Source organism: Corvus hawaiiensis, chromosome Z, assembly GCF_020740725.1.
Source record: "Corvus hawaiiensis isolate bCorHaw1 chromosome Z, bCorHaw1.pri.cur, whole genome shotgun sequence".
Taxonomy (NCBI): domain Eukaryota; kingdom Metazoa; phylum Chordata; class Aves; order Passeriformes; family Corvidae; genus Corvus; species Corvus hawaiiensis.
The window spans coordinates 67,606,523-67,628,839 of NC_063255.1; the positions used below are offsets into that span (position 1 = coordinate 67,606,523).

The 22,317-nt window shown below is 41.4% G+C and overlaps 1 protein-coding gene across 1 annotated transcript in view; it reads left to right on the top strand.

Moving 5' to 3' along the window:
- The first annotated feature begins 538 nt into the window (after positions 1–538).
- The window catches only part of MAP1B (microtubule associated protein 1B), a 69,449-nt gene continuing 47,670 nt past the window's right edge, over positions 539–22,317 (top strand). Inside the window, exons 1-2 of the mRNA XM_048290746.1 lie at positions 539–835; positions 5,439–5,540. Coding sequence (XP_048146703.1) covers positions 658–835; positions 5,439–5,540 — 280 coding nt within the window. The 5' untranslated portion in view covers positions 539–657. The remainder of the gene's footprint in view (positions 836–5,438; positions 5,541–22,317) is intronic.

Genomic DNA, 22,317 nt, shown 5'->3' on the forward strand with positions numbered 1-22,317 from the left:
TTATTAGATTGCTGGGTAAGCGTGTGTGTTTAAGTATGACTCAAATTTTGCTGCAGTGCTACAGCAAGATGTAGGAGAGGACAACTGGCCTTGGGCAGCGGCACTGCTTTTTCACCCGTTGGCGTCCGGAGGGCTGCTGGAGTCCCGATGCCGGCTTTCCCAGATGAGCTCCCCAGGTCTGCCAAGCCATCATCTGCGGCTCCTCACCGCCTGTTTCAAGTCTGGGACCCGGGACGGGCCCCGGGGTGACCGGCCGGCAGGGTGACGCCCCGGACGGGCACGGGGAGCAAGGGAGGCGCGGGGCGGGGGCTCAGGGGTCTCACGGCCGGGGCGGGAGCTGGGCGCGGGGCGCACCCCTTGGCGTCCCCTCGGGGCGTTGTTCGCCCCCCGCGTCTTTCCTGCTTCCGGGGGCCGCCGCGGGGAGGATTTGCCGCAGATGACATCAGCTGTGGATGCTGGAAAGGCGGCGGCGGCGCGGAGGATGCGCCGGCTCCCCCCCTTCCTCCTCCTCCTCCTCACCAGGTCCCTGCCCTGCACCGTCTCCGTATAAAAGCGCCGCCGCCTCCCCGCCCGCCCTCACTCCCTCCTTGCCGCCTGCGGAGCCGCCGCCGAGTGGCCCCTCTGCTCTCAGCGCCCCGGAGCCGCGGGGCGGAGGCGATGGCCACCGTAGTGGTGGAAGTGGACTCGGAGCCCTCCTGCAGCATCCCCAACCCGGCCTCCACCTCGCCCAGTCTCTCCCACCGCTTCCTAGACAGCAAGTTTTACCTGCTGGTCGTCATCGGCGAGCTGGTGACCGAGGAGCACCTGCGGCGGGCGATCGTCAATATCGAGCGAGGTGAGGCGGCGGGAGCCGGGGCGCCGCAAGCAGCGCCGCGACATCCCCCGCCGGCGCCCTGCCCCTCCCTGGGCGCGGTCGGGAGCCGGGATTGCCCCCGACACCCATCCCTCCGAGCCGCGGTCTCCAGCTCTTTATTCCCCGGGGGGTCCCGCCGCAATCGCCCACCCACTCACCTTCCCCCGCGGGGTGCGGGCGCTGCGGAGCGGGGCTGCGGAGAGCCGCAGCGAGCCCCCTCCCCGCCATCGCTGGGCGGAGGGGCCGGGCCGGGAGCGCAGCGCCCGCCGCCGAGCCCGTCCGCCCGGAGACACCGGCGGGTGGGCGTGGCACGGTCCGCACTGCGGTCCCGGTGGCAGCCCGGGGCGGACAAAGGGCGGCTGGGGATGGGGTGGATGGGCTGGGCTGGGGGGCGGCTGCCGCCCGCAGTCCGTCGTCCCCCACCGCCACGCCAAGCCGGCGAGGTTCGGGGCGTTTTCCCTCTCGGCGGCAGAGGCTGCGCGGGCGGGAGCGCAGCCGCGCCTTTGTGTCTAACTTTGGGCGCTGGGACTTTTCTGTCGTCTGGAGAATTTTTCAGGACCCAAGTTCTATACATGCGTATATATATTCCAATAAAGAAAACCGATTTGAGTAACAAGGCTGTTACTTGAGTGCTCAACCTCGTTATTGTCCGACTGCGGACTGCTCTGACTCGGCGTTTATTTGTCCTTTCCTTAAGACGGCGATGCAGGATGGTATTGCAAGTCAAATGACAGTTTTTTGAGTTTTCGTTGTGTTTTTTGATACAATAGATTGCAGTGTATATGCGGATAGGAGAAAAAAAACCCCAACCCGTTGCGGTATTAATGGAATAAAGCACAAAGAAAATTATTGCCAGACCTTACAGTTTGTTAAACTCACTTGATACATGATTGTATAACATGTATTTTTTGTTCTCGGCTAGTGAAAACAAAGATTTCAGAAACTGCCATTGTTAGAATGAAGAAGAGATCCCGGAACGGGGAATTGGTAGCAGCCTTGTCATGTAGGTGTGGTTCAGCAGTCCAGCTAGGACTTCGTCTGTCTCTATTGTTGCTTTCTCAACCATTGTTGCTTTAGTTGGCTATTTCTCTGAATTCTTTTTCGTACCTGTCTGAGGTAAAAGGCATTCTCTCTCCCCTAACCAGTTTCATCATAACCTGTTCATCTTTATTGTGACCATTGTCTCCTGGGAAGAACTACTGAGGCAGGTGCTTTGTCATTCAGAGCTTCTTCAGCATTGCACTTCCTTAACTCTATCTAATTTTCAGTTGTGTTAGAAGTGAACTGGCTGCATTTTAATTAAATTGTTAAAGATTATAGAGCAAATTGGTAAAATTTCTTCCCTCGAGACAGCTAATACCCTTCCTCTGAAGAAATGCTCTTCAGTCTCTTCTTGAATCTTCTATTGTACAGTTGCTGCTGCATAGCTCAGTTGCTGCTACCTCTGCCACTAAGCATAACACCCGCTTATGGGTTTAGATGTTCAGAGGAAATATTTTGGCCTTTTAATTCATCATTTTGGATTAGAAGTCACTGTGCTGCTTCTAGTATCAGACCATCTGATTGAGATTTTTGCCTGCTAAGAAAACTCTGTGGTGAAATTTTGAGGTACATTGTTTTGGATGAATACAATGGGAGTCTGAAGCTCTTTCTGCGTGAGGCAGTTATGGGCTCAGCTAATATCTTTCTCTTTGGAAAGTCTGCTCTAGTCTGGAAAAAACCACTTCTCGCTACCGTCATCTCAGTAGAGCTTTAAATGCATTTTGGTTCTTGATAACTCTGCCTCACTGTCCTCTCTGGTACATCTCTTGAGTACCATCACTGAAAACTGTGGGTTCATGCGCCAAACTGCAGAGCAACGTGTCAAAGAAAACGTCTGCTGATAACACATCAGTGGCGTGATGCTACGCAACCTGGTGGAATGCAGAGTCATTTCTTAAGATATCGTGGGGAGGGAATGGCATGGCAAGATGTATTTTCAGTAATTACATTTGGGATGTGACTTTGCTAAGGGGGCAATCCTCCAACCCACCATCCACCAAAAGAGACGAGGGGACTCAAGAGAAAGCTTCAAGATTTTTCTACTGGTTTAGCAGATGCTACTGGGTGTGCCCTGCCTGCTGTCTCATTAGTGGCATTGCATTCCTAAGACTGCAGAAAGAAAGAAATAGCTCCAGTTCAGTCATGTTTACAGCGGTTACGTCCACACTGCTAATCCGTCATTGGATTGACCTTGGATTTTAGTTCCACGTTTACCTTTTTTCTGCCCAAAACATGATTTTGTGATATCATGCATTTAATGCATTCTGCTACTCTATGGTACACATGCGTAATTTTTGCATCCAGACTGCTGAATCATGCAGTTGCAAATTTTGGATAGTCTACCCAAATTCCAGCTTCAACTTCTAGGACTGCTGTGTGCATAGGGCATATAGGCTTTTTTCCCCTTGGCTTTGTTGTTTGGGTATTTTTTCCCCTATTTATTTTGTGTTGAGTCCTGTATTTTGGACATTGCCTGACTCAATGTTCTTGACTACATCTGATCAAAATCTTATCCCTGCAGCAAATTGGGATCGCATCTAAAGCAGCTAGAGATGGTGGATGACTCCTATCATTAGCAGCATTGATGAGTCATAGTCCATGTTGTTTAACTGACCTCCAGAAGGCTTTGTAGTTCCTCCACCCAATCTTGGTGTCATAGGCCAGGGAGCTGTTTATCTTAAAGCTTCTTGAAGTTCAGCACTCATTCATTCAGCGTTCTTCAGCTTTGTGATCAATGTCAGTTTCACAGTTATTGCTTTCATATGTGCTCTATGTGTATGGTATTATATCATCTTGGCAGTCTTGCTCTCAAATATTCCAACACCTGGAATATATTAAAGCCTGTTTAGACATATTTGTCTGCCAAAACTCATCCCAAAAATGCACCATATGGCCAAGAGCTTTCTGAGAAAACGAAGTAAGGAGAGTTGCAGAAGAGTCTTGCTGCTTATGCTTCTGAACAATGATGCATCAGTCAGGAAGTGGAGGTGGCTGTTTATAGCTCAGTTATTTTTCTCAAGTGGTTATGGAACACACAGGCAATACTCTATTTTCAAATTTTTCTGGAGATTGAAATGGCAGCTACTTAATTGTTGGTAGCATGTTACAGTAAGCTTGCTACTACCTTTACTTGGATGCTCACAAGGAAAAGCCCTGGATGCATTCTTCTTGCAGAGGCTTCAGGCTGTTGAAATGCAGATGTTCATATTTGCATGGAGAACCTACTCAGAGCTGCAGTGGGAGACTGGCACTGCAGATCTGGTTTCTCTGCTATTCCCTCTTTTCTCCTCATGCTTCATCCCTGCAACAGGGCTTCTGCCAGTCTAAGTCCTGACATTTCTGCTGCCTTGAAACAGAATATAGAGCATGGGAAGTGGCATTGACAGTAACATCCACAGCCTGAAACCCTGACAGAGTTACCAGGAGTGTTAGTTCTGGATGAGGGGTTGGAAACACACCTCTTCAGGCATCTCCTGGTCAAACCCTAAAGTGGTCTAACCCAGAGATTCCATGCAAAGGATGCTCATGTGGGGAGGGGCCACCAGACATTTCCTCACCAGAAATCCCTTTTATGTTTGCCAGTTCATTTGTGTCGATGTAATGATGTTCTTCTAGGACAAAAAAATGAGTGCAGTTTTGGTTTTCAAAACTGCAGCAATGCCTGGACTTACTTGTAGTGCTACTGCCTGCTCATTATTTCAAAACTAGAATATTTTTCAGAACAATTTGAAGACAAAATTAGAGAAAAATCCAAAGTATGTTCTTTTTTTTTCCTTCTTTTTTTTTTTTTTTTTCCAAATTATTCATCAAAATCTTACGGAAAGGAGCTAGAAACTTGTCTTTTGGCTGCAATGACTTTTTTTTTCCTGATCAAATGTCAATCCTTAAAAATCTACTTTGGAATAATACTTTTTTTGGTCATATAAGTGCCAAGTGTCTCACTTTTTAAGTAGCTGGGGGAAAAACAGTAGGGAACAGAAATGTGCTGTTTAGTTTTTAAAAGAAAAAAGATCAAGCACAGCATTTTCAAATCTCAAAACTAGAGTTCTGACACTTCATAAATAAAAGATCACTTAAATTTTAATTTAAAATATGGTATGCTTCAAAGATATTCAGTGGAGAAGTCAGCAATTTAATACTTTTTATTTAAATATTAATTAGCAACATGCTAGGTGGTGCTGTCTTTTTCTTCTTGGAAGGGCAACATGACTGAAGTGTCCTCTGGTTTTGTGAACCTGTATATTGCTATTTTAAAGTCAAATCAGGGACATTGGTAGCTTCTTGTGAAGTGGCTACTACTGCAGTTCTAAAGCTGGGGCCTTAAAGACTGGTCACCTTTGGAAAGGCAGGTTGTCTTTTTCTGATTCCTGCCAGAATCCTTCCAAGTGCATTTTAAAAAATAGCTGCGTGCCTTGAAAGGAAGTGAGGCTGGGCTTGGAATTTAGAAATATGCAAATAGCATGAATACAAGTAGAAAAATACTTGGTTAAAGCTTCCAGTGCTCGTGTGTCAAGCTGGATGTGTTTTGTATTTTGAATTTTAGGGATCCGATCATGGGACACAAACTTGGTCGAATGCAACTTGGATCAAGAACTGAAACTTTTTGTGTCTCGCCATTCAGCTCGATTCTCTCCTGAAGTTCGAGGTGAGTTTAAGAGCAGAACTAATAAATTACACTCTGAAATTACCTGGCCTGTTAGTTTTAGGGCCTTTTCAAAGTTAAGACAACTCACTTTTTGATTGAACAGTTTCTTCATGTAGCACCTATCTAGTAGTCCAGAGTCTGAAGCTTATTGTAGTAGGTAGAGTACATACAAAACGATTAACTGGAAAGGTTAGCTCTATAGTTTGGCAGAGCCAGAACTGATGTTGCAGCTGTTGCACAAATGCAGCTCAAGCCCTGTGTTTCTTCCCAAAGGACTTGGACTTTTCTCTTTCTTGGTATGAGAAGCTGAGTTATGGTGAGTCTGCCTGTACTCATAGGAACTTTCTTTGGCTTGTATGAGGAGATCAGAAATTTATAGGGCTAATAAGACTAAATCTCTCTTGCTGCCTTTTTTCCAAGCCCATTTTTCCTTGAGAGGATTCATTCAATAAAATGAAACATTTGTTTACCAGTTTTGTGAAGTGTAAAATTTGGGTTTGTTCTGGTTTCATGAGAATGAAGTGTTTGGTAAGTTTCTAAGATCTCATTACTCTTAATACAAATGTGAATGAATTTAATCAGGTTTCTCATGTGAAAATCTCTGACTTTCTCAGAGTAGTAAAGGTTTCTATCATTGGTGAAATCATTGTGGCCATGTGCATGTTGAGTCCTGTCGTACAGTACAACCTAGTACTGATGAGTGTTAAAAATTCCAGCTTCTGGGATATCTCTCCTGTGGTGAAAAAGGGCTATGAAATTTTGTATCATTCTACTACATCATGTTCCTGAGGTCAGTTGCTATACACTGTTGACAAAGAGACCCTGATGCCTTGCTAGCATGACAGCACTGACCTGATGGTTTTGAATAATGTACAAAAATGTCTTGTGTAACTAATCCTTTTTCTTGCAGCATATGTTAAAGCAGTTTTTGCTGTATCTCTCCGTATCTAGAGACAGTAAAGCACTGCCAGAGTTAAGAAAAAATTATATACTTCTATGATTCTTCCTCTGGTTTGAAAAACAACATAACTAATAAAACAATACACAGCATGAAGACTTTTGAGTAAAGACATGTAGCTCCTTATTTACGTGGATGTAAACTCGGGCCTAGAATACTTGTCTTTCATTTCATTTTAAATGTCATGAAGACAATTCAAATTCTCAGTGACATTTGTTGCTTTGCTTTACAGAGAGGGAATTTATCTTTAAGAAATGGAAAATGCAATGTATCCCATTTTTAACAAATCTGTGTTTTACTATAAAACTTCAAGATTCTATGTTTCTCCTGTAGCAAAAATATTACAGCATGACTAGTATTTTTGCTGTCTCTTTTAGATGATACATTCTAATACTGCTGCATGCATTAAAATAAAGCAAATACTCTACTTTCATGTAATAAATAAGATAAGATTTCTTTTGCAGCAGAAAGAATGTAGAAGTATTTAGGAATTTTTCTCTGGGAATTGTATTTTTGATTGATTTTTTTTTTCTTTGTTTGTCTAGACTTCCCTGTTTAGTCTTTCATTGTGTTGAATTCCAGCTTAATTGCATGTGACTGGAATTCATCAACATCTCTGACAAGCAGAAATGAATGTGTTTTTCACCACTGCTCAATCTTTAAACAATAAACTGCCAAAATCTGTGTTTGAAGAGCATTAAGGGAGACTGAAACTTGAATAGACGCAATATCAAGGGATAAAGCTATCCCTTTTGACCAACTTCTTGTCTAAAATTTTGTGGAGAAGCACATTTTTACCTCCAGAATCTCACTGTACAGATCAGAGAATTATTTTAGTTTCTTTCTGCTGTTCTCTGATGTTGAATTCTGCAGGAGGCTCCTATGTATCTTCTCTGCTGTTTGGCAGAGAGGCTTTTTTGTTGCCACATTTTAATAAGATTTCAGAATGTTTAATTTCTGTTACAGCACCCAAATATTAAACTGTGGGTGTTCAACTGTTGACATGGTCGGCTTTGATACTAAAGAGATGATTGTAAGTATGTATTGCTTTATGGTCCCAGACTCAGATATGGAATTTAGGTAACTAGGTGACCTTTTGTCCAAGGGAAATATTCATCCAAGGTGATGGGGTTGTCTGTGGAATGTAATTAAACAACTTCTTTTTTTTCAGCCCTTTGAGTCTGAAGTCTCTGTGCAACTCACATACAGGGACAGTTTACTCTTGAGCAAGGCTCCTGATGTAGTCTGGTCAGACTTCTGACTGACTGCAGCCTCTTTGATTATCATGTTTAATTATGGTAATTGCAGTGCTGGCTCAGTAATGTTTGTGTACTTCTCAGAACAGCTTGAGCATACATACAGCAGCAATGTGAAGGGTAGGAATCTTTCTCTAAAAGGAAGCTTGGAGGAAATGGGGCCAATCCTGTCCCCATACCATACGTCTGTGATGTCAAAGGAGAGACATGAAAGAGATTGTCTGTCAAAGCATTTGGGTGTTTTCACTTAAAGAATTTAAGGTTTGATCCTTCTCCCTGTGTAGTGAATACATACTGGTACTGCAGGGAGCGTGATTAGATCCCAACATTTTTTGTGTTCTTTTCAAAGGGATGGGTTACCACTGTAGTATTTGTGCACATTGTGTTCAGCTGTTGGGCAATTTATGAGTGATTTATGATTCCTGAAAAATAAGATTCAGAATGGAAATGCCAGCAGATCTTTTTTGCTACCTTGTAAAGCAGCTGAGTTAGCAGACTCCTTAATAATAACAGATCTTGGAGAGGTGATGTTGGCAGGCGCTGGTGAAAACTGAGTAACACAACTAATTAAGTGGTTGCCACAACAACAGGCAACATGACAAGGGGTACTCCAGTGGTGCCTCTGTTTTCTTTGTCGTGTACTGATAACTTCCATATTATAGTAATATCAAAAGGACAAAAAAATGCAAACAATGTACAAGCTGGAAAAGGAACTGTGCATCTGGTAGTGAGGCAGAACAAGTGGAGAGTCTTGGAAACAGCTCATTTGAAATTGCAGCTGTACCTACCAATCTTTGCTTAATTAACAAGAAAGTTTCGGCTGCATAAAGCAGCTTCACAAAAGACCCTGGTTTTGGGTGGGGGAGAGTGAAGCCGTTGAGGGCCCTTCTGTAAGGCTTTTGCACTGCTGTTTTATCCCTCAGTTTCGACCTGGAGACACTTAACTGTTGCACTGGTGCATGTTCAAGCCCTTGTCTAAATCCATTTTATTTAAATAGCTGCTCACCCCCAACCTTCTGATAAATACTGCTCGAGCTATACACTGTGGCTACTTCGTACTTTTTCCTGTGGTTATAAAGAACATATATACGTGTTTTGTATCTGAACAGTACCAGGAGGCCTCCTGTTGCCTATTAGCCACTGCAGACACCAACTGCTGACATGAGTCCTTCTTTACCTGTTCCTAAGACTTTTTTATTGCCAGCCTGCCTGCAGCCAGAGGGGACCTTGGCAAAGTGCAAGACGTTTTATTTCCTCTTGGCAGCTACCTGCATCAGCAGCAGCAGTGGGCTTGCCTCCTTCAGGCTTCCTAAAAAGTCTTTTCTCTATGACATTGTCATTATTCCAAAAAACCTTAATGACTTCCCTTCTGAAAGCTACCACTTCAAAAGTTACTGTTTGGGACAGCTGGAAACCTGTGGAGAATTTTTGGATCTGGGGTTTCTGGTCATCAATGCACTCATCTGTGTACTGCAACAAAGTGGTCTATAGTGCCATTTCCTTTGTCAGAGCAGATCTCAAACCAGTTAACGTCACACCTAGTAGCTTGCCATGTGAGCTTGTGGAGTCACTGATAAAATCCTGAACAGCACGGGTTTTGTGCTGATTTACTTGAAAACGGCAGTTCACCAAAGTTCCTTAAGTCAGGACACAGGTACTCGAGCTAAACCTATGATTTAAAATGAAAAAAAGGAAAAAGAGACAAGAGGTCAAGACCAGATTTCTCAGGTACTATCAGAGTGCCATAACTGTCTAGAAATTAATTTTGCTTAAGGTCTCAGGTAGCCTAATATGCACGTTTAGGGACATGCTACAAATATGATTCTTCAGATATTTAGAGGCTGTGATGGTAGCTGGAGTATCTATTAGAGTGGAGTCATTTTAGCTCATTATATGTTTGGAGAGGTTAATTTTAGTTGGCTACTAGACTTCCTTTGTGTCTCAAAGTAGTTGTGCATTGAAATAAAGAAAATGGAGGCAGACTAGGACTCGAGAAGGTAATTGAGCTGACTCATGCTGCAGTAGCTGCGAATGGTGTCCCTGCGGGGTGACCTGCAGCTGTCCGTGGTCCAGGGCTGCGGCCGTGGAGCTGCCCAGCAGCACAAAGCCAGGAGCCCCTGGGTCCTGGTAGAGGGATATTGATGGGAGCACATGCACTGGACTACTCCTGAGCTTTTTGTGGGGGGATGTTACCATTTTGGTGGCTTGGGAGAGGATTACAGTGTAATAGCCTATGTGTTTGGATACAAGAACTGTCAAAGCCTTCTTTTCTTAGTACTATTTAAAATTCCAGAGATGGGCTAAGAAGTCACTTTATCATCTTTTTTACAGTAAGTAAGGTGTTGCGTTTATGTGACAGTCATTCTGGCATTGACTTCCATTTTTGCTTTTTTTAGGAAAGATCTCAAAGAAAATTAGCATGAATTTGCATTCAACGGTACCTGCTGATGCTAAGGTGTTAGCGTGAATCAGCAAAATTAGTGAGAGGTTATTTTTAAGTGCCTTGTACCACAATTAAAGATAGAAAGTTCAATCATCCTAGAATAGCCCATGTTTTATGGGAACAGGTCTTGGCTTGTGTGAGGCAGCTACCAGAGGCACGGGATTAAGTTAGTTATGAATAATGATGGAATTTTAACTGCATTATGAAATTTGAATCCTCATTCCTCTTTATTGGAATGAAAAATAAGCATACCTAATGGTATATTCACAAAGGTTATTTTGTTAAGGGTTATCTGATAGAATTATAATTCTTAGTATGTCACTTGTGAGATTCCTCAATCTTTTTTGTAGTATTCTGTCTGTATGGGATTTCTGAAACTGAAAATTTCAACAATATTTTATTTTTGACCTCTGCCCAGTACTCTTTACAGATGATCTACCTCTCATCTCTTTCATCATGGATTTATTATAAATGTGTAACCAGAATATAATTGCCACTTTTTAAATCTAATTTCTGTTTTCCATGTGCAACATTTTGTTAGATGGCTGTTTTTCTTAATTTTGTTAAGACTGATGTACTTTACTTGTCTGGAATTTGTTGCTTTCTCATCTAATTTATCAGTTACTTGAGAGAAACATTAAATGTTTTAATTGGACTTTATAATGAGAAGAGACTTGATCCAAAGGCCACTGAAATAATTGGATTGGATTTTGGATTAGAGAAAATACAATCTAGTATTTTGAAGGTAGAACAAAGACCAAAATACAAAAAAATACCAAAATAGCAAAAAAGTGAGTGTTTTACCTTCCTTCTTGAATGACAAAAATGTTACTTTGTTTGAAGTGAATTGCCTACCACTATATTCAGAAATCTAACCAGACCCAAGTAACAAGAGTTGAGACACTCCGTTTTCAGACTGGGTGGAGTGGGGAGGTCATGTTTATTCCCGTTGCTATCTGTAGAATGAGAGTTGCCACTGTGGCTACTGATATCAACCTTGCAACAGCATGAAGAGCTCCAGTTGTCATCGGCCTTGTAGAGACAGATACAAGAGGTGCATCCATACTGGCTGCAAATCCATGTGATCGTGACTGTAGACTGGCAGGAGTATCCTGCAGTACCTCACAGTCCCTATGAGTAGGGGAGTCAGTAATAGTCACAAATAGAAAGCTGGATAGTTTTGTAACAAAGGTTTGTGGTTTTGCATCAACCCTCCAGATGGTCCCACCAAAAAGACAAGATGGTTAGTTTGGGGCTGTAGTTGCTGGTGGTAATCTGTTCCTAGAGCTGAGAAGAAAAGCAGTGCTCCTGGTGACCTGGATTTGCAGATTTAAATCTGTTTTAGAGTCAAAACCAGTCACTGATAGAATAAAAGACTAAGTGTAAAAAAACTGTATTCAAGTAATAACCAATTCATAAACAAACAATTTGCAATTTTATGTATTTCAGTACTTGAAAGCTTGTCTGTAATGGTGACATGAGTCGCCGTCCTGTGTCCCTGTCTCCTGCATGGCTGTGTGTGGGACATTATACCCGTCAGTAACGCTGGAAAGCTTGGGATTTTATTTGATATAAGCAATCAACCCCACAAAAGAACCCCCCAAAGCAAAACAAAAAAACCTCTTGCAACAAGATTAGCCATATTCTTAGACTGTATAATATCTGAGTGATTCTAAGGAGCTATGCAGACTTTCACCTGGAAGTCAACTCCCCACTGTCAAAGGCTGCCTTTGGAAGCTGGACCAGTATTATGGCAGTTGTAGCTCTTCTGGACAAAAGACTCATCCCAGCTTTGGCTCCCATGTCCTGAGTCAAAAATAAGCTGTCATAGGTCTTGTAAGCTCTTTATGGCAGATGGAGTATCTCCCCCACACCTGAGAGACTGGAAGGAGCAAAAGTAAGAAAACTCATGGGTCCAGATAAAGGTGAGTTATTATTAGGTGAAGTGAAAAATGGCAAAACCAAAGAAACAACCAAAACCAAACCAACAAGCACAGTGAAGGAGATTGCTCAGCGCCTCACACAGGCAGAATAATGCCCAGCCAGTCTCTGAACAGCCCCCACCTTAGTAACTAATAATCCCACCTTCTTCCTCTACGCTAGCTTTTGTTGCTGAGCATGATATTGCATGGTGGTATTTGTGTTCAGGTCACTGGTTTTTTTGCTGACACCATTGTTGAACTTCTTGAAATAAAGGGGATGAAGTTTGACAGAGCCCTAAGAGAGTCCAGCTACCGGAGTCCTTCTTCTGATCTTAAGGCTTGGAGACAGAAGCACACATCCTGTCATGGGTATTATGGCCCTCCAGCTTGCTTTCTTAACCTCAGACTGTGTCCCATAGTTTCCCTGGTCCTCTAGAACTTGCACAGCACTTAGACAAACTTAAAAAAAAATATTTTGTATGTGGCCAGTACTTTAAATAGATATAGAAAGCAAGCCTTCAAGAATATCTCAGGATAGGATTTAATGCTTGTTGCAAACTAATAATTTAATGGTATTGCTCATAATAATTTGTATGGTGCTATTGATTTTTTCCAAACCTATCGTTACTAGCTGCAAAGCTCAATTTCTAAAGGTCATTAGACATGGAAGATTTAAATATTTTCAATACTAACTAGGCTTTTGTACATATACCATTTCCAAGCAACTTTACAAATTTTAATCTTCCTGTCCACTGTTTCAACAATTCCATTCTTTTTATGTTTCAATCCGCTAGCTAGCTAGTTATCTATCCAAAACCTGCCTGAACTTGTATGAGATGGCTTTTTTCATTGTGTCCTACAATGTGTATTGCAGAATCAGATCAAAAACATGTCACCTTTCAAAATAACACATGAAAGACATCAGCGTTACCCAAAAGAAATCCAAATGGAGATGGCGTATTACTGAAGTGACCCCTTAAAAAGTAAGGGTGGGCATCTTTGATCATAACACCATCTCAATGGCCTAAATCATCTGGCTGCAGCCATTTTATTCTTGAAGACTCTAGTGAGAATAGTTGCTCTGCACCTAAAAACCCTCTGTACCTATTAAATCCTGTAATTATAACAAGAATCACATTTTGCCTTCAGCTTTGGTGGAATAGTGTTATTGTATGTCAAGCAGGGGATTATCATGTGAAAAGAGACTTTGCCGACATTCTTATTTTGTGATGAATAGCAGGATCTGATAGTATTAATCCGTTAGGAGCTGTAGAGTGGGGGAAACCCATTTACTGGGTTGTGCTAATGGGTGTGGGTTGTGGATTCTCCACAACTGTTTATAGACAGTAATCACAGGAAGGAGACCAAGGATACCAAGCCATCAAATTTCCTTAAGCAGTATGGAATTACTCTTCAGTCTCTTGAACAGTGTAATACAACCATCGTTAGACCTCTGCTTACCTAAAAAGGTATTGTTTTGATTTCTGGACTGTTTCATGACCTTTGTGCTCCCTTTGTAATTAAATTGCTTTGAATTGAAAGTAAATTCTGGGCCAAGGAATGAGCTTCTCTCAGAGAATCTAGAAAACACTTAGAGATTTACTTTATTTTATGCATGTCTACTTTTTTGAGTTTCACACAGCATGTTACACACTTGCGGAGTTGATACTCCTCTGACTTTCATTCCTAACTGGAGTATGTTTCCGTTTGGTGTTGGAGACAGCTGGGCATCTATGAAATTACCTGCGTCCTCATGTACCTTTCAGGCATTCCTAGAGTGCTCTGAGAATCAAATGAGTTTTTAACACAGTGCCTGCTGCTCTCCAGGGTAGCAGTATTCCAATATATTGGGCAGTATTCCAATCTTGGCAGATTTAGCATTTTCTCCCTTCTTGCCTTGACTTTTAATCACAAAAAACCCCCAGGGACAATGTCAAAAGAGGGGGCCACCCTATGATCTTTCTTTTGCAATTGGAAGTGAAAGAGTGGTGGTGCAGGGCAGTCCTGGGTAGAGCTACCCTTACAGGCAGAGATGAGCTGGTACCTCCACCCGGGAGAGTGCAGCCCCAGACTTCCATCCCTCGGAGAAGAATGATCTCATCAGTGATGAGCCTCTCTGAAGACCCATCAGGAGGGTCTCACCACACCAGCATTTACCTTCACCACAGCTCTGAGTTACCAGGGCTCTGCTGCCTTGTTTCAGACACAGCTTTGGTATCCCTGCAAGGATAGTTTTTGCATGGACAAAGCATAGATCAAAGACTTTATGCTGTGATACTAACATTTAAAACTGTTTTTCCTGTTTTCCTGATTTTTTTCATTTCTTGAGCACATTTTAAACCTTGTATCCTGTTCCCTTCTTTCCTGAAATGGGTGAAATGCTGAGTTTTCAAATTAGCAGATGTTTTCAAGACTTCAGAGAAGCTTGTATTCATCCTAGATGACACTTTTCTTCCTTGTCCCATGCTCTTCATCCTGCGGTCTTCCTATATGTCAGAGTAAGTCGTGGTAACTTACTGGTAAAATGTGAATGGCATCTTTTCAGTATTGGATCTTCTAGGTTTGCTGCCTTTCTTGGAACCACACCACAGCTGACAATAAATAAATGTGTACTTTCTAAGAGATGAGTGTAGGAAAAGCTGTGGTCAGGGATGACTCTGCTCACAAATTATGTTTTGTAGTTTTTTCTTTTGTTTCTGGCTTCTCTCTGCTATTAAATATGTTGGAGTTGACGTCTGTTACTTCCAGCTTTTTTGTTGGTCTTACTTTTGAGCAGATGGATGTTTCTTTGTCAGTGATTGTAAACCTAATCTAAGCAATTATCAAATTATATTTAGACCAAAGTCCTTGCTGAGCCCCACCAAATCTTACTCCCTGTACTGTCCCACGTTTCTGACTGGCTTGCAAAGATGGGACACACTCAGAAAACACTCGAGCAGTATTAGACGAGTTGTTTTTTGTTAGATAGTTTAGGTAACTTGGTTGATTGTTGGCTGTGGAACTGGGCACAATAAAACATTTCATCAGTAATCATTGAGGGGGAAAAAAGAGAACGAGAAGATGTTTTCAACCCAGCAGAGACAGTTTTGAAACCAGTAGAGATGTGGCTTCTGTGGATCTGCCTTGCTGTAGTCCTATGACAACAGTCACTGTTTTGTAAGTGGAGTTACCCGACAGGTATTGTCCACTATTTTTGGTCAAATCACAAAATGGCCACATAAAGCTTGGAATCACAGTTGCTGTAGGTGATGGCACAATAATAAACAGATTCACTGCTGGGTTTGATTTCTTTTTTTTTTCAATTTCTAGTGTAGAGGTTTAGCCTCTCAATATTCTCACCAAATAGTTAATAAAATCTTGAGTTATTTTTGAGATCCTGTGAAATAGGAGAATCACGGAATCATAGAACTTGATGAGTTGGAAGAGAACTACAAGGATCAGCAAGTCCAACTCCTGGCCCTGCACCGGACCTGCCAAGAATCACACCATGTGCCTGAGAGCATTGTCCAAACACTTCTTGAACTCTGTCAGACTGGTGCTGTGACCACTTCCCTGGGAAGCCTGTTAGAGTGCCCAACCACCCTCTCTGTGAAAAACCTTTTCCTGATATCCAGCCTAAACCTCTCCTGTCTTAGCTTCATGACACTCCCTTGAGTCCTGTCACTGGTCATGAGAGTGGAGATTGGGACCCGCTCCTCTGCTTCCCCTCATGAGGATATTGAAGACCACAGTGAGGTCTCCCCTTGGTCTCCTCCAGGCTGAACAGCCAAAGTGTCCTCAGCTGCTCTTCATACAGCTTCCCCTCCAGAAGAACAGGAAAGTACAAGCAGTATCAGTCTATCAGCTCTATTTGTATTTCCTCATTATTCATTATGCCTTTTAAATTGTTACTATTTTCAAACGATAGTCTTTTCCACTGCAAAATAAAGCTGTAATACTCTTCTTGTTGTTCAAAATCCATTCCCCACCAAAGTTTCTACATAAAATTCATTATATCATGCAGGCAAAGCTACTTTATTGAAAAAAACTTCAAATTAACAGTTAAAAAAACCCAAACCAACCCAAACCGAAAAACTGACAATCCACATCATGTTTCTTAATCTTTCCCTTTTTTGAAAGTTGCCTACCAAGGAATCATGCTTCCTTATGCTGCTTTTGCCAGCAGATGGCATTCTGAGTGCCCATGCTCACTGCTGTGCAGTAAATGACCACATTCTAAAGTCAGTATGAATACTTCCATAATGTTTTGAGGTCTTAGTTCTTAATGTGAGACATATGTTTCTATTTTGCTCTGACATCTTACTTGAAATTTAAATTTCAGGGACTTCAACTCTGTTGACTGTGAAATATGAATCCCTCAATGTGAAATAAGCTCAGCAAACTTCAGATCTCTCTCTGTTGATGGAGAAAAAGCAGAGTATAGCTCATTCAGGTCACGAACTTATTCAGGTTGAAGACCACAGATAGTGATCATTTTATGAAAATGCTTAACATTAGCTCTGCAGAGCTAGTAGGGAGAAAAGCAAGATCATTACACACAGCTAGATTTGTGCATAAATTAACACATCTCTAGATACAGGTAAGAAAATCAGCTTCACAGATCATGTATTCTCTGTATTTTCTGGATATTTCCAAGAGGCCTGAGCTTCTCCTGTTTAGAAGCTGCAATATAAACCACATCAAGACCTAGTGCCTCTCTCTCTCTCCTAAAACACAGCATGAAATAAAAGACCTGAGACCTAAGCAAGTGGAGTCTGACTCACTTGTCAAGTTTAGTATATCTCAGTTTTTTTCCCCTGTCTCAGTCTGTGCTATGACAGTCTGTTAGGAATATAGGAGTACAGTAGCAGGTAGTTTGACAAAGCAAATCAGTATTGTCTGTCTAAAAAGGTAAGTGTTTGTACAAGTCCCAGTGTGGCATTTTTCCTTTCTCAGAGATGCAAAAAAAAAAAAAATCACAGCTTTCTAGGTGACTGCAGAACACATGGTATGTCATAAATCAAGAGACCTGAAGTTTATTTCTTAATTTTTCCCCTGAACTATGTAAAAACTGACTGTGGCAGTCATGCTCAGGCGCTGTGGACAACTCATGATATTGATTATTCAATTGCAGTAATGTAATGGCATTTAATTCTTTTTGTCTTACTTCAGCTTTCCATCATGGCCAAGTGTGCCAGTAGGGAATCTAATGTCAGTGATTTATGCAGCATGGTCTTCATTAAAATTCAAAATGAGGCTACCAACTCTCTTCAAGTAATCTAGTAAGCTACTAGCCAGATGTTAATGTAAACACTAAAGGGATCGCTCAAATTGATTTGAAAATAACAGTAACAGAGATGAAAAGCTGAGATTAGCCATTCATGACATTGTGTAACTCCTTCAGATTTCTGAGCTGTATTAGGAAGAAGTACACGTGAGGCCCTTCTTATTAAACAACACCTGCCTACAACTGCACAGGCAAAATCTTTTCATATATGCAAATACTGGTAAATGGACAATCAAATACTTTTAATCTCATTTAATTGTGGAGGAGTAGCAGGGCTCCAGATGCTTACTGAAAGCAGCTGTTTGTTACCACTCATTTAAAAAACACACAACCCAAACAACATACAAAAAAATCAGAAAATGCCCAAAACTATAGCCAGCAGTTTATCTTATTGTGATTACTAAGAAACACTTCGACAAACTCTGCTTTGAATGAGTGTAAATTACGGGAAATTTCACTGAAAACAGGTCTCTCCAGATCTACCCTATTATATGTTAAGGCAGCATTGGAGTGCTGTTGAAGAACTGCAATTTGTAGATCTCATCTATAGAGAGTTTGAGGGAAATGGCTGTGGGAACTATGGTTTGTAACTGGTTTCTACATATAGTAACGTGCAACACTGCTGGGTTGCTGTGACACCACTTGAAATAAAGCATGGCAATTCACTTCTGTGGTCTCTTTGCAAGTCTGCATGGTGCTGGAGCTGGCAATAAATTGACTTCTTTTAGACTTAAACCTCTGTAGGAAGCTGAGTGTCTTTACAAAGCGTAAGCCAAGCTGGTGAAATACTGCCTGCCATCTTTAACAAAGCTCCGTGTCAAGTGGGAGTGAAATGCTTTTAAATGCTGCCATGTGGCTGAGGAATCGTGTGTTTTGTGATTGCTAAAACATTTTTGCCTGTCCTAAATCCAGGAATGCTTATAAGGTAAAAGTTAAAATGTCATGGAGAAATTAAGTAAATGACATTTTGATTGCCCCTCCGAGTTTGGCTTAGTGATTGACACAACCTTCAAATCCTGAGGAAAGAGAAGTGGCAAGGAGTAGTCTTTCGCCTTTTGTCACATCTGTTGTGCCATCCCTGCCTCTGCACGGCTGTTTATCTCATGGCTGTGGATTAATTAGAAGAATTTGAGGCTGAGGATGTGGAAGGGAATTTAAATTGCATCTGTATGGATTATGATCTGGTGGAGTTCATTAGCATGCAGGCACAGTTCCTGTGCCTTTCTGCCTCTCTTCCCAGAGCTTGCAACTTCCAGACATTTCCACACTCCCTCAGATCTGTTGTGCCTTATGGGCCTGGCCTGCAGTTTCATATTAGCACAGTTTAATTAGGCAAAGAGCGATTGCTGTGACTCCAAAATTACGTATGGTTATGATAGATCAAAATTTATTACAGAGATTTTTTTTCAAATAAATGTCTTCTCTGTTGGACAGGTTTTTCTCATTCAGAGGCCCTAGAGCCATTTACGAAACAAATCCTCTCTGGTGTGAAGTGAAATTTTAAGAATGATTAACACTGACTGACCATGTATTCTCTCTAGTTTCATCTGCATTCCTATGCTTTGCTGTTTTCATCTGATAGGTTTGACAGAGGGAGCCAGGTTCAGGGACCGCTGCCCCTTCCTTGCAGCAGTGCAGAGCCTAGTGGAAGGGTGTCAAATGGGTCAAGGCAGTGGCTAAAAACTGTCAAACCCAAATGCGAGTATGTAGCTGTAGAGTAATTTGCAAGCACTGCGCTGGGAAGAAGTTTCTATAGCTCGATTCCATTAAATTTATTCTGATTATCTAAATTTGATGTGGAAGGTGAGTGTGATATTGTCTAGTATTCTAAACACTTATGTAAGTGGCCAGGTTTACAGAGGCCATCCAATAGGTGCCAAATGAGGAGAGCTTGCATGACCATGTCATTGTCAATTTTCTTTTTGTGGTTTTTCTTTTCAAATTAATTTTAGTGTTTTCTGCAAGGTAAGTAGTTTTCCCTTTTGGGAGCATGTTGGAACAGTATGCAAATTCTGCTCAATTATGAACAGTCACAAAGGTCTTGAAACAGAAGCCATAAATCATAAGTTTTTAACAGAAAAAGAGTGAAAGATTCAACATTTAGTGCATTTTTCTTATGTAAGGCTTTATTTAATGTATGTTTGTAATACCTTATATGATAAATATTTTTATTTTTAAATTTGCATTTCTCAGATTAATGTGTTTTATGAATTACACAGTAATGTAACTTTGTGTAAGTGTAGCTGTCTCCAAAAAATACAGTAAAGATCATAATCATAAAGTTTTAGTATGCTCAAACTGGCAGATAAATCTGATTTGACTAGTACAGCACTAGTACTTTGACTAGTACTTTTCTTTGCTGGAGCCTTCAAGGATAAACTGAACTTGTAGCAAGTCTTGTGTGTAAAATTGTTCCTTTTGGAAATCCATCAGAAATTTGCACTCAATCCCAATGAAGGCAGGGTCAACCCCTCCGCTGTTTATTTCTTTTCTCCATCGGTAAGTACATTTTTCTTAAGCTAAGAAAGAGCACTTGTGCACTTGTACTACTTAGAACTACAATCAATCACAGGTCCATTCATTGACATCCAGTAAGAGTACTCCTTTTATTGTAATTTCCTTTGAAAATTAAGTGTGCCAAACTTCAAATGTATTGTGGTTAATATGGAAAAAAAGAAAATATTGCAACTCTGCTTATCTTGCACGACAACAGAAGCTTCCAGTGGAAATCTAATAGCAACATTTCTATTTCTTTTGTCAAGAGAAATATTAAAAGTCATGAGATCTCTATTCCTCAAAAAGGAGAAAATTAATACCTCATTGCTTTAATCTTTGGGGGAAAAAGTGCTACTATGTTGTTTCCATATTCCTTAAGTGTCCCCCCATGTTGTTTTTTTTCAAATGACGATGATGATGATTCTAACAGTGTATTTGAATTGTGTTCATTTAATATTGGGAGGGTTAAACATCTCACCAGTGCCAACACTTTGTCATTAAAATGAAGTACAGTTCGCAAGTGCCTGTAATTACACAGCCTGTGTACAATCGCAGAGTTTCTAAAGGGAGTCTATCACATCTAAAATAGCACTTTCTTCATTGCACAGCCTTAATTTCACCTGACATTTTGCCAGCCGGGGCAGAAACTTTCTGCAGGAAGCAGGGCAGTATGCCTGGTCTCCTTTAGACAAAGGAAGGTGGAAAATTAAGTTATTGTAAATCTGCTTCTAATTATGTTAATGAAATATTACATCATGTAGATTGACCTGCTGTAGATCTTAGGTATTTCTTTTATTGTTTTAGCAATTTGCTCTATTTCTTATGCGTGAAAAATATTTTTGATAACCCATGTTGATCGTACTTGCTAATGAACCAGTGCCTACAATTACTGCACTTAAGCATATATCTTCAGAACATACAATATTAGAGGGTTACTAATGAGCTCAACAGTAGTTGAAGACACTAATTAATTTAATCTGGGTTATTTTGCCTGCCAAAGTATAGGAGGATGGATGCTGCCACTGGAAAATGCTGGAGCATTTAACCTGTGGCTGTGTATTTAAGGAAAAAAATTGGTTGTCAGTCTGTTTCAGAAACACTGGTAATGCAAAATGTTTTCTCAGTTATAAAGGCAGTAGATATTTACCACCTTACTCAGATCAATTTATTATGAGGCAGCATGACACTTTGTACTGTGAATCTTAATAATGTCCAGAGGCCTTCACATGAAAATTGCTCATTTAATTTTCACTGGACTACTTTTTTCATTTAAACAACAATAATAATGTGAAGTTAAGTGCAGAGCTCAAATAGCTTACAAGGGTCCTTTCCCAATATCCTTAATCTAATTTTGAAATATTAATCTTTTAGAAATGCAGCTTCGCATTTCAAAGATAGATTTAATTTTATTTTTTGTTGGCCTTATGTGGAAAGCTTGTTATTAATTTTCTTAGTCCAGCCAGAGCAGTGTCCTTATCACCAAAGCATATAGGATGTTTTTTAAAGGAAAACATCTGTCAATCCAGCAGTTTGAAACACAACTTGCCCTATGTCAGTGATTTCCAATGTCAAAAAAAAAGCACCCAGCATAACACTTAGATGTATGTGGTTGGAAACCAGACATGTAAAAGATGTACTTTGTCATTAAGATGGATATTGCTGGTGGAATTGCCTGTGAGAGCGTTGTCCACCAGATAAGGAATAGATCAGCTTTAGCACAGCTTCTGGGGCTGCAGACACCCTCCTCTAAGGCAGAGTAGGAGTGACCTGTACGTGACAGGAGCTCTCAGGGGAGGAACAATAGAGACTGAGAAATATATCAAGAAGGGGATCAGTGGTAAACAGACAGACTAGATAGCTTTCACCCACCTTCTATGCAATCTCTGAGTGTCCCCCTTGGCTATAAAAGAATAAAATGGCAGAAATTTACTGTCATATCATTCACATCTACACGGGCTGAAAGAATGCCTTCAGTTCCTCAAGATTTAATTATGTCCAGTTTTTGTGTCTGCTACTGGAAGAAGCCCTGAAGAGGGAGAGAGGTATTTTTTTCCCCTTTTTTTTGGCCTTCATTTTCTTCCCTTTGTTGTGCTCTTTCCACCAAAATGCCCTCAGGCACCAATCCAGGGAGCTGGAGCTGTGGTCTGCTCAGACCTCTTGTGGTACCTGCTCATACTTTCTGACAGGCTCAAGTACTGAATGAGAGTGGCCAACCTCCTGAGATGGGGATGGCCAGAGACCCTCTCAGTTTTCACAGCTACCAGCTGCTTTCTTGCTCTCTCAGTTATAAGTACAAAACACAGAAGCCAAAGTAGACGCAGGCATCAAAGTGAGAGCCAAGTTTGTCCACTAGTTTTCTGCATTTTCTGGTTGAAAATCATCTAGGTAAGGCTGCATGAAAAGAGCTCCAGAATCACTCTGAATGTTGCAAAAAGG